The sequence below is a fragment of the Sus scrofa genome, chromosome 4, assembly GCF_000003025.6.
Source record: "Sus scrofa isolate TJ Tabasco breed Duroc chromosome 4, Sscrofa11.1, whole genome shotgun sequence".
Classification (NCBI taxonomy): Eukaryota; Metazoa; Chordata; class Mammalia; order Artiodactyla; family Suidae; genus Sus; species Sus scrofa.
The window spans coordinates 50,418,081-50,430,908 of NC_010446.5; the positions used below are offsets into that span (position 1 = coordinate 50,418,081).

A 12,828-nucleotide genomic window follows, 5' to 3' on the forward strand; every position below is an offset into this window, starting at 1 on the left:
GGAATTGTTGGAAGATAAAATGAGCTAATTTACACTAAATGTTTAGAAGAATCCTTGGCACACAGTAATCACTAGGTAAATATTTACTATCGTTCTTACTAAGGAATTATGTGCCGCAAAATCATTCTATAAGAAGGTAGAGCAAAGACAGGCATAGTAGAGTATTACTTGTGTAAATTTTCTTGATACACAAAATAAAATTTATTGCTAAACTTGAGGCTAAATTAGAAGTGAAACCTATGTCCTCATTACACAGCACATAAGAGCTTCACTTACACAGATGACTTGCCATTGCGAGGATCTTTGAATGTTGTTGTTCTTGTATTATGGTCAACAAAGTACCTAACCCCTTCCCGGGTATACCTAATTTCCCAGCCTTCTGGCAGGGGTTCTTCATTCTGTAAGCTAAAAGATAATGCAATAATCATAAGGTGAACATTTTACAGGTGCTAAAAACATCTGAATCAAGGTTTTTAATGCAATTCTATCTTCAGACATGTGTAAGATAACCTAAGAAAGGCTGTAGTACATACGTACCCTTGGGTTCTGGGATCCTCCCACTGGGTTGTTTTTGTGTTATGATTCACAAAGTAAACTCTGTCTGTTGAATCCACTCTTTTTTCTAAAAAACAGAGTGAGCATAGCATTTAATAACTTTTTGCTATATATACATCTCAGATACTTTTACCAAAACCATATTTGCTTGGAGTTCCCATTGTGGCGCAGTGGTTAACGAATCCGACTTGGAACCATGAAGTTGTGGGTTCGATCCCTGGCCTTGCTCAGTGGGTTAAGGTCCCGGTGTTGCCGTGAGCTGTGGTGAAGGTTGCAGACGCGGCTCGGATCCTGCGTTGCTGTGGCCCTGGTGTAGGCCGGTGGCCACGGCTCCGATTCCCGACCCCTAGCCTAGGAACCTCCATATGCCATGGAAGCGGCCCTAGAAAAGGCAAAAAGACCAAAAAAAAAAAAAAAAAAAATTCGCTTACCCCAGCCTGGAGGCAAAGGCCCATACGGGTCATTTTCTGCAGCTAACATTGAAGCCTGGTTGGAGAAAAGGGTTGGGAGGAGAAATAAAAAGTATTTTAATATAAAAGCATAAACCAAGTACTTGGCAGAATCATATGTTACAGTAAATCTCTAAAAAATAAGATAAAAGGAATGTGAATATAGTAATTTCAAAGTCCTAAAAATGTCACGAGTTAAGAGAGGTCAATCAAGTGATAAAATTATTAGGTTTCTAAAATGATGAAATAATATATCAACATCAATATTTTAATCTCTTATCCTTTCCATAATAATCTATAGGAATAAAATGACATGAGAGAAGACCATATAAAAAATTATAGTGTTTAAATGAAGCAACATTATTTGTTTAAAAATAGAATAATTATCATAGTTCTCTTTAAAACAAATGCCCATTAATAAGGGTTTGGGATGGAAATGCTATAAAATCTGGTTGTGATGATTGTTGTAAAACTATAAATGAAATAAAATTCATTGAGTAATAATAAAAAAGCATAAAATAAATACTAAACTCCAGTATTATCTTTATACAAATGAACTTTGACCTTAGTATCTTCTATATGTATTTATACATACATGAAAACATATTAATGCTTACATATTACAACCCAGAAATATATTCTAAAGAAAATATAAACATTGTACCACCTATTTTTAAAGAATGACAAATACAACAAAATCACTGTTGTGTTTGAGGTATCAATGTGTCTATCTAAGACTACTCTATTCCCAACTTTCCTGGTGATTGAGTTGGTAGAACGACCAATTCTGGCCCATGAGGTGCAGGCTGATGTCCCTGGTGAGGACATCCCTTTCCAAGTAGAAAGGCCAGGGATTGCTAGAAAAAAGCCATCTCTCCTTCTCATTCCCCTTCCTCTTTCTTCTTCCTGGATGTGCCCCCCCAGGGGGCAGCAGCTCCATATGATCAAGAAGAGACACAGGACACATGGCAAGGATTGGGGAGCAAAAGGGCAGAAAGAACCAGGGTGCTTGGCAGCACTACTGACTCTTACCCTAACCGGGTGTTACGTTTAGATAACTAAACCTCAGTCTGCTTAAGGATGTTCTGTCATGTGCAGAAGAACATACTTCTGATACACCCTATTTCTAATTCTGCCATTTCCCCACGGATTTCACATATACAATTAAGTTCAACCAAAAACAAATGCACACAGTAATCTGTGTACTATATACAGCTACATGATGGAACCCTACTACAGATTTCTGTACAAGTTACCAAAGAACCAGCAACTGACAGTGGGTGGTGCTGTGCAGGCTGAGTTGGCCCACTCCCTCTCTGCTAGCTACACCTATAACCAGGAAAATGGGTCAGCCTTCAAATGAGAACTTATTATTTAACCTCTGAAGAAAGTGGAGTTGAATGAGCCAGACAGAGACAAGATTCTGAAGAAAGAGTTAAGTTCTTTTTATATCTTTCCTAATTCCTTTCTACACTCTGGTGTTTTTCAAGTTACCTCAAAACACTATCTAGAGATGTCCAGGACTTAAAATTTGTATTTTCTGCTTCCTGAGGTCAAATCTATTTAACAAAGGTTCCCTCGAACCTGTCATTTTCATGGATGTTTGCTTATGGCAATACATTATCGATTAGGCAAATTTTCAGACAGCATTGGATTTTTTTGAACAAAACTATCCCCAGTCTCAAGAACATATATTTGGTCGGCCAAAACAGATGAAAGCATTGTTTCTCAGAATCTGGGATGGGGATCAGAAGAGTTGGGATATGGCAAGATTGACCTTAAGGAAAATCAAAAGGCAAGTGGTTTTGCTTAAGGCAAACGAAATAATTATAACTAAAGGCAGAAGACTGGAAACTGGCAAAAACTATTTTATTAAGGAATTGCATTTGTGAAACTCAATAAAGACAAAAACCTGAGTGTATGTTAGTAAACTAGAATTCAAGAAAAAAAATTTAAAGTGCTTATGTATATTAGAGATGCTAATTACTTATTAAAGACCAACTAAAAAATACCTTCTAATACAATCTATAACATTTAAGAAAAATCACTAAGGTAGAAAAGGGCAAATGCCTGGAGGAAAAAGTTGTGTTAACATCTCAGAATTTCCTAATTACCGAATAGAGGTAACGCTGGTTGAACTGTTGCATAGCTCCCTGCAATTGGTTCCGCTGAGACTGCCACTGTTCAAAATTACGGACAGACTCCATGGTGGGCCGCTGCCAAGTTGTTGTTCTGGTGTTATGATCCACATAATAAACTCTTCCCCGATCATCAACTCTTCTTTCCCAACTTCCAAATAAAGTAAGCAAGAGGAGAAATGAAAAGAACAGTAAACATTTAATGAAAGAAACTAGAAAGTAGTTAGGTCATACTTCACTCAAATAATTTAAAAATCAAGTCCAAGACAAGTTTACAAGAATGTAAGTATTGATATTCTTCAGAAAAATTATGAACATGCAACTTGCTATTTGCTTTAGTTCAATTACCTTCCTATTCTTCCTATACATGATTTCTAAGGACTATCTAAAAGAGAGGCCATAGACTGAAGAGTTATCAATCTATCTTTTTTTTTTTTTTGATAAACATTTACTGTTTACTGTTTACCTAGCAACCATCCCTGCCCATGAAAAAGACTTTAACTCAATTCTTAGGGCTTTTTAACCCTTTTGATGTTACACTGCTGCTGAACTAAAGTGCAGATCAAGCCATGCTCCATTACCTACTACTGTTCCCTGGCATGGCATAAAAACGAACCCATTTACCATGTCAGCCTCACCTCCCTAAAGGTCTTCAAGGGACCCATATGAGAGCCAGATCACCTACTTGCTGGCCTCAAGTGTGTCATACGTTTCATTCTGTTAAGCCTTTGTTTTAATATTCCCACAGGAGAGAACGCCCTTCTCCACCAGCCAAAAGTCTCCCCATCTTCCAGGCTTAAACCAATTGGTTCACCTTAAACCAATTTATGTCATTAATTTATATGACTTCAGAATCCTTTCAGCAACCAATCTCACAGAAATAACATACCCCTTGCCTTGCATCTTCTAGATTTTGAATACGTTTTATATTAGTGGACTCTTAAGTCGCATCTGAAAGGACAGTTTGTGAATGGCCTTAAACGACGGCACAGAATATAAACTTTATTTAGTATGTAATAGAAAAACTTTTTCATTTAAAACCCTCTATAATTTTAGCCATAATGTAATACAATCTTACTTGTACCAATCTTTTAGATTATAATTTTGAACCACACTAATATCTCCTACATGTCACCCAACAGCATAGTTTAGATCATTATCTATAGAGAACAACATATATAAATTGTTCTAAATATACCTTTCATTCCTTACAAAACAACAAGCACTAAAACTGGATCAAAATTCTGCAACTACCCTCTGTAAACAAGCCCATGTTTGACAATCTCTTCATCTCCTGAGGAACCCTTCAGACTAACAGTAAAAGAGATACAATGTAACGTATCTCATATACTCAACATTCATTATTCACAAGAGCAAATCAAAGAACCGTAACATTAAGAGTAAAAGCATCATTTTATATTGTATTAAATAAACTTTAAAAATTATACGTATAAAACACAACTGAAGATGCATAAGATGCTACATTACCCTGGAGGCAGAGGCTGTGGCCTCTCCCATGTGGTCGTTCGAGTGTTATGATCCACATAGTAGGTTCTACCATGAGGATCTTTCCTTTGTTCCCACCTAAAGGGAATTTTAAAATGTTATTTTAAAATAAAAATGCAAAAATAAAGGACAACAAATTAAAACAACCTGAAAAATGATTCCTTCATCTAATCCAGAAAATTACAGGTAAATTTTACTTTAAAATGTCACATATATATACAAAATAAAATTGTTTCTTTTCTTCTTTTCTGTTGCTTTTTAAGTTCTTAATACCCCCCCCCTCCTTTTTTGGGCATGTCTGCAGCATATGGAAGTTCCTGGGCCAGGGATCAAACTTGTGCCATAGTAGTGACCCAAGCACTGCAGTGACAATGCTGGGTCCTCAACCTGCTATGCCAAAAGAGAACTCCTTAATTATTCTCTCTCTGTATTTATTTATTCTCTCTGCCTCCTCCAGGACTGCTCCCACGGCACATGGAGGTTCCCAGGCTAGGGGTCCAATCAAAGCCGTAGCGGCCGGCCTACACCAGAGCCACAGCAACGCAGGATCCGGGATCTGAGCTGCGTCCATGACCCATACCACAGCTCACAGCAATGTTGGATCCTCAACCCACTGAGCAAGGCCAGGAATCGAACCTGCAACCTCAAGGCTCCTAGTTGGATTTGTTAACCACTACGCCATGACGGGAATTCCAATTATTTTCTATTTATTAACAGTACAAGAAACTCAGTAAGTACAGTTAGCAGAGGAAGACAGAATAATACCTAAAGTTTTAAAAAGTTACTAATTTATATAATTCCAAATCATCACAAAACAAATTTAATCAAGGGCAGAGGAGCTTTCAGCCTAATACTACACCCAACACACAAAATGTCTCTCTGCAATTTTAAAAGTACACTTCTAAAGACTTTAACAGAAATCGCCTTAAAGCATGTAGTGACACAGCTCCATGAAAATTCTTTCTTTTGTCTGCATACAGTGTCTTCTTTTTGTGCACATCTATTTCTCCTTCTTTGCCAAGCATCCAATTTTACCTTTACTGTTCTCTCTCAAAGACTCTCACTTTTGTTTTCCCCACTTTTCTCCTGTGACCCCTGTTTCTTCCTTCCTAGTCTTTCCTTAAAATGGTACAGAAGAAAAATTTTAAACATAAAAAATAAAAAGCTGGTATTTCTGAGTTTAACATTCTTGTTTTCAACGAAAGCAGAATAAACAGAAAATTTTTTCCTTAATCACAAGGATCCAATTTGACTTTTTATTGAGAGGCCGTTAATTATTAAATTATTTCCCTACACATATTAAAGTCATTCCCTCATCAAAGTGTACACATACTTTAAACAGCATGCAAAAAATAATTCTTTAAGCCACATCTAACAAACATTAATCATAACATGCTTAAATACTAAAAATGAACAAAATGCCCAAATTCACAACTAATTCAGGATCATATAAACTATTAAACTTATCTATTACTGATTTACCTATACTAAATCAGTAGCATAAAATTCTACACTGGTTCATGCTATCCTGTAGTACAAAAATTTAGATAATCCTCACAAGTATTTCAGTAAAAATAAATTACCTAAAATTTCAATTTACTTCACATGCATTTACATTTTAAAAAATTCATAGGAAGACAAGATTTAAATATGGAATTTTATTTTAAAGGCTTTTCAAGAATACCTAGAACACATACCAATGGAATATTGATCTTATGAAAGCTTAATGGCCAAAAACAAATAAATACCTACATAATGAATCACATTTCAAGAACTTCCCAATAATGGTACTTTTGCTATTTTTAGGTATTAATTCCTACAATCAATCCTTGAATTTGTATTGCTGTTCTACATCATAATTTCCTGGTTTCTTTACAAATCCTTTCTTTACAAATACTATTCACTACTTTTCATTTTTATCAGTTATACTTTCACATACTACTTTAATATACATTCACAGTTATATAATTATATGTACTTCCACACAGTTTAATCAATCATACAGTCTACGAGGCTCATTACAAAAAATAAGCTCTCCCTGTCCTCTAACCTAATTTTCTACTCCCCAAAGGCAACATTTTCAACTTAGCCATTTCTTTCAGTATTTACCTCTTTTTTCTTACTAACAAGTTTACTCTACTAATTAAATTTCAGACACAATGTACTGATTTCTCACTATGAAAGAGGAAGCTGTAAGCCTCTTTTCTGCACACACATGTACAACATACACACTCTGTAATTTGGACCCTCCTTCCAGCCATTCCAAATATACGTGCTGTCCTTCCCTTGTAATTATTAAGACTGTGTAAACCTTCCTGACAGCTGAGCCATGAAACATGTTTTTTTTTTTTTTTGTCTTTTTAGGGTCGTGCCCACAGCATATGGAGGTTCCCAGGCTAGGGGTTGAATCGGAGCTGAAGCTGACCACCTATATACAGCTTACAGCAACGCCAGATCCTTAACCCACTGAGCAAGGTCAGTGATTGAAACTGCATCCTTATGGATACTAGTTGGGTTTTTTAACCACTGAGCCATGACAGGAATTCTGGAACATGATTTAACTTTTCTTTCCTCCCATTTCCTTATGTTTTGCAAGTTATTACAAATTTAACTCCAAATACTTTTCCAGTTGCATAAATCTCATCTCAAAATATTTAAGCTCAATGGATATTTTATCAGTCACACCTGCCATCAAGCTTTCCTTTCCTCACCCTGCTGGAAACACGTTCACTCTTCTATCAGACACCCAATCCCTGGATCCCATGTCATTCACTTTCACTACTTAGTTTTTGAGGAACACAAGTCTTGGTTGTTTCCTCAGAAAGAATACATGGGATGTCAACTATCTAAAAATGTATTTGTTCTGTGTGTACACTAACAGTGGGACTGAATAGAGAATTCTAGGTGGGATATCATTTACAGCAGCATTTAAGGTACTGGCCTATTGTCTTCTAGCTTCCTGATGATTCTGAGATATCTAATGCTATTCTGATGACTTTGAGATCTGCTTCTCCACATCCCCCCAACCCCCTTTTAAAAAAATCTCTGGAAATGTTTAGGATTTTTTTCCTTTGGCCCCAATATACTAAAATTTTCAAAATGAGGTATCTTAATATAGATTTATTTTCACTTATTATCCTGCATGTTGGGTGAGCCCCTTAATAGGGAAATTCATGTCCTTCAGGTTTGTAAAAGGTGGGGGGCTTGTTGTATTGTTATTTTATTAAATATTTCCCGTATTTTCTCTCTCGCTGGAATTTCTCTTATCAGACCTCTGAACTGGTCCTCCAATTTTTCTATTTTTATTGCTTTTACTTCATAGATTTATCTTTTTGTTCAACTCTCTGGGAAATTTATCTACCTTTATCATCCAAGTCTTTCACTGAATTAGATTTTCAAGAGCTTTTTATAGCACCTCATTTTTAGTATACGTTACATCTACTCTTACCCCTCTGAGAATATTAAAAGCATGTTTTCTTCAAGAGCGTTTCCTAGATTGTTAGTTTTGATCTCTACCTTCTACATTAAGAGGTTTTCCTCCGATGTCTAACAAGAAGGGCACCAAAAACTGACCAGGAGCTCTGTGTGCTTGGGTGCAGCTTGGGGCTTATGGGATTAATTGAAGGGTGATATTACGAGGCTACTTCCTTGGAGAACAAATAAATACCAGTATTTTTATTCTTTTGAGGTAGGGGAATCTCTGATAGAAGACATTTCCAGTCTCTTGGGTGGAAAAGTAAAATCCTGGTTGCCAATGTTCTGGGATTTGGGTAGGAAAGAAGGACAGAGGCTTGGAAACTCACTTATAATTGTATTCACTTATTATTTTCATAAAGGTTCATTTGCATCTCCTGATGTAGTACAGTACCTTACCCTCAAATGTGCCTAGTGTTCCAAAAGCAGAGAACCTCCAGAGAAGAAAGCCCTAGGCAGGATAGCAGTCCTGGCTACAAAGAAGGAAATTAGGGATTCATTTCGCAAAACGGCTTTCAATCAATTTTGCTTGTTTATAGGGCCTTCTTCATGGCCACTTCCAAAGGTATTGGATGCTGCCAATTTCCAAGCCTTTTGGAAGTCCCACAGTGTAGACATGGCTTTTCCCACTGACAGGCCAGAATTCAGGGCTCTTTGATTTGCAAAGTCAATTCCATTTAATCATTCCCTAGATGACTACAACCTCATGAGTGACACTGCATAAAACCACCTGGCTAAGCCACTTCCAGATTCTATAGCCTTATAATTACACACAATCCACGTAAGATTATGTTTGTTGCTTTAAACTGCTAAACTTTAGGGTAATTTGTTACAGAGCAATAATTAATACTCAAGGAAGTATAATAAACCATTCAAAAGAATGAAGGTAGACCTACATGTATAGACAGAAAGCTTCTCAAAATTTGGGTCTCAGTCTTTATTGCTCATCAGTGTACCAACAGCAACATAGCACAGTATCTGCCACAGAAGAGGTGCTTAATAATATTTATTAATTATATATTTGGTGAATATGCGAATCTACTTGTACCAATATGGAAATACAATCAAGTTTTAAAAAGCAACTGAAAAACAGTATGTACACAGAGTGATCCCATTTTCTTGAAATAATTCTGTAAGTCTATAAGAAATAGTAATTTACATACTTGCTCTTTATTCTCTTCATCTCTTTGATCTTTCTACTGCTATCTGACATCGCAGAGAAGGATTTCTATGCAAGGCCACAGTGGTTGGCCTGTGTGTAACACACGCTCCACAGCAGCAGAGTCTTGGGTTCTCTTGCCCTCTGAACACCCAATGCCAGAATGATATCTGACCCAGAAAAGCCCTCAAATATTTGCTGCTGAAATAATGTGTAGACTATAGACGGTGCTCTCTCGGTGCTTATAAGGGGTACTTTAACAAATGCTTCTGCATGATTTAAATACTTTATTTGGTCATGTCTTATTAGTTTTGTGATCAGAAAAAAATTTTAAGATTAGGGGAAAATTAATCAAGTGTATCATCCATAAAATGGATTATGCAGCTATTTTCTAGTTTCATCATAATTTACCTGCAAATATTTCTAATTTAACATTCAGTAAATATTTAGTAAGTACTTAGGTTCTAAGCACAAAGCTAGCTATTGATTCCTAATTTTTCCAAAACAAGGGATCACTTTCAGATTTTAGTATTTTTGCTCCAAAGTGAATTTATTTTTCTTAGGCTAAACCACTTGCTACATACACTATCATGTGCAAAACTACTTTTGCCTATCTTCTTTATAATTTTCTATGTTCTAGTCACTAGACAGAGGGTAGGCAAACTTTTCCTATAAAGTGCTAAATGGTAAATATTTTAGGTTTAGGGGGCCAAAAGGCAAAATCAAGAACATTAGGGAGGTACTAAGAGCAAAAACTGCTGTCATGCCATACCCTGTGGCAGCCCAGGCTGTGGACATGCTATGTACCCAGCTGCCTTCGTCTGACAACATTTTTGGGACAAAGAACTCCTGGATCCTCAAGGGACAAGCCTGGTCAGTTTCACTATCTTCCCCAGTGACTCTAGGACCCATGGTGGGGGGCTGGAGGCAACTTGCTGAGCTGTCATCTCCAGAGTAAGATTCTAATTCTTGGGATATGACAGTTGCCAAGAAAGAGTCCCAAATGTATAGGTGGTGACCAGAGCAGACCTTGGGCAGCAATGAGGAAGGAAGGTGCTGGCAGGGGAAAGGGTGGGATAAAGGAATAAAGGGGAAACCCCGGCTTGGTCTGGGTGACTCAGTGATAACCCATTAGAGCTGTACCTGTGGGCCCTACAGAAGTGATGGACTGGAACTGGCCAAGGACTATATTATCCCTGCAGTGGAAATTCATGAATACCCCTCAAATAGGTGCAAATTACCAGGCTAACTGATAAGACTTCCCAACAGAATTCTTTCATTTCATGGAGATGAGTACTGATATATAACTGTTACACCTCACCTTCACATAATATTCTCCCTTCCTAGAACTGAGACACAGCCTCCCTGCTCACTAAGACATTATATATAAAGTTCCAAAACCGACTGCTGACAAAAGACCTTATTTAAAAATAAATAAATTAAAAATCAGAGTTCCCGTCGTGGCGCAGTGGTTAACGAATCCGACTAGAAACCATGAGGTTGCGGGTTTGATCTCTGGCCTTGCTCAGTGGGTTAAGGATCCAGCATTGCCGTGAGCTGTGGTGTAGGTTGAAGACGCAGCTCGGATCCCGCATTGCTGTGGCTCTGGCATAAGCTGGTGGCTACAGCTCTGATTAGACCCCTAGCCTAGGAACTTCCATATGCCACAGGAGTGGCCTAAGAAAAGGGCCAAAAAAATAATAATAATAATAATTAATTAAAAATAGTAAATGTGGAAGAATTGTGTAAACTATATTACAAAAAAAAAAAACCAGGATTTAGTTACTGATTGGATAACCATTGGTTTCAAACTTAGATAATGGAGTAGGTGGTAAAATTTGCCTTCTGCTAAACCACGACCAACAGCTGGCCCTAGCCCTCTATCCTGTACTGCTTGCTAATCTCTCTACTGGCTCCGGCCCATCAGCAACCAACCACCCATCAGGTCACTCCCATTTTTTAAAACTAAAAAATGACTCCTCAGGTCTGTATCTTTTCTTGCTTTTACCACACATTCCTCCTTTCCTGTGTGTTCACAGTGAAAAAGTTTTATGCATTAGTTCTCACTCTTTCAAAGGGTTTACCATCACACTTCCAGCCTTCCCACTGACTCCATCACGGAGCAGTATGAATATAGCTCTTTTTCCCAGAAACCACTTTGTCAAAGGTCAATAATCAATAATTTCTTTATTGTTAAATTCAATGGGTGCCTCTCAGTTCTTATCTTACTTTAATTTTCTTGTAAGCATTTACATGCCAGAGCTTTTGCCAAATTGCTCATTCACCCAAAATTATTCAATCAAGCATTAATTCACTTATAAATATTTATTGAGTACCTGCTGCATGCCAGGCATAGTTTTAGGCACAAAAAAATGTGGAAATTGACAAAATTCAGCCCCCTTTTCAGTTCAGTGGAGAGCTCATACAAATATATGTCATATGGAGATTTGTGTTATAAAGTAATACAAATAGGATCATGCTGCTTAAAAGAATCCTAGCTGAAAGAGTTCATACAGATTCCATTTATGTTACTAATCTATGACCTAATGTAGAAAAAACTGGAACAGTGGTTGCCTCTCTAAAAGTAGGGGGAGGGATTGACTGAAAGGGGATTTGAGAAAACTTTCTGAGGTGGCGATAATAGTCTAAGAGTAGACTATTAAAGGTTTGGGTTATTTGCATTTGTCAAAATTTATCAAAATAGCACACTTAAGACTTATGCATTTCCTTCTAAGTAAACTCTAGAGATGTTTAAACAAATATTGAACTCTACTTAATGATATGCAAGTTAAAAGTTTTGAGGGGCAAAATGTACTGATATCTGCAAGTTACTAAATTACATTTAAAAATTAAACAAATATTCTACTGTATAGTGCTGGGAACTTCATCTAGTCACTTATGATGGAGCATGATAGTGTGAGAAAAACCAATGTATACATGTATGTGTGACTGGGTCACCTTGCTGTGCAGTAGAAAACTGAAAGAACACTGTAAACCAGCTATAACAGAAAAAGTAAAAATCATTATTAAAAAATAAAAACAATTTTAATTTAAATAAAAAATAAAAATAAAAATCAAATGAATAGAGATATGAAGACGTAAGATAAAGCAAGCAGATAAAAATGTCAATTATAAAGTCTAATGGTAGATAGATATATGGATGTTCATTGTAAAACTTCTTAAATTTTTCTGCATGTTTGTAAATTTTCAAAACAGGAGGTTAGAAAGAAATATGGCTGGGTAAGGGGATAGGGCAGAGGGGTCTGATTCCAACAGAGGGAATCAGGAAAGGCCTCTGGAACGAGGCTGGTCACAATCTATTAGTAGGTCGCAACTTGGAATCTGAAAATCAGCCATCAAGATTTCTACAAAATGCAAAGATCACACACGGTGGTGACAGGCATGCATTTACTCGGTTCCACAGAATTAAGTTTATGTACTTACCACTTTAAATGAGAATGTTTGTGTCTCTCATTTATAAAACAGCCTGGCTTCTATATCCTAGTTTGCCTCAACTCCTAATTTAGCTACACCGCTGCTAGAATAA

At 36.9% G+C, this 12,828-nt stretch overlaps 1 protein-coding gene across 12 annotated transcripts in view; it reads right to left on the reverse strand.

Moving 5' to 3' along the window:
- The window catches only part of WWP1 (WW domain containing E3 ubiquitin protein ligase 1), a 139,243-nt gene that overhangs the window by 48,009 nt on the left and 78,406 nt on the right, over positions 1–12,828 (reverse strand). For all 12 annotated transcript variants that reach the window (XM_013996633.2, XM_021089149.1, XM_013996632.2 and 9 more), the window contains 5 exons: positions 4,631–4,726; positions 3,119–3,293; positions 987–1,041; positions 538–622; positions 277–405 (listed from right to left, as the gene is read on the reverse strand). In XM_013996633.2, coding sequence (XP_013852087.1) covers positions 277–405; positions 538–622; positions 987–1,041; positions 3,119–3,293; positions 4,631–4,726 — 540 coding nt within the window. The remainder of the gene's footprint in view (positions 1–276; positions 406–537; positions 623–986; positions 1,042–3,118; positions 3,294–4,630; positions 4,727–12,828) is intronic.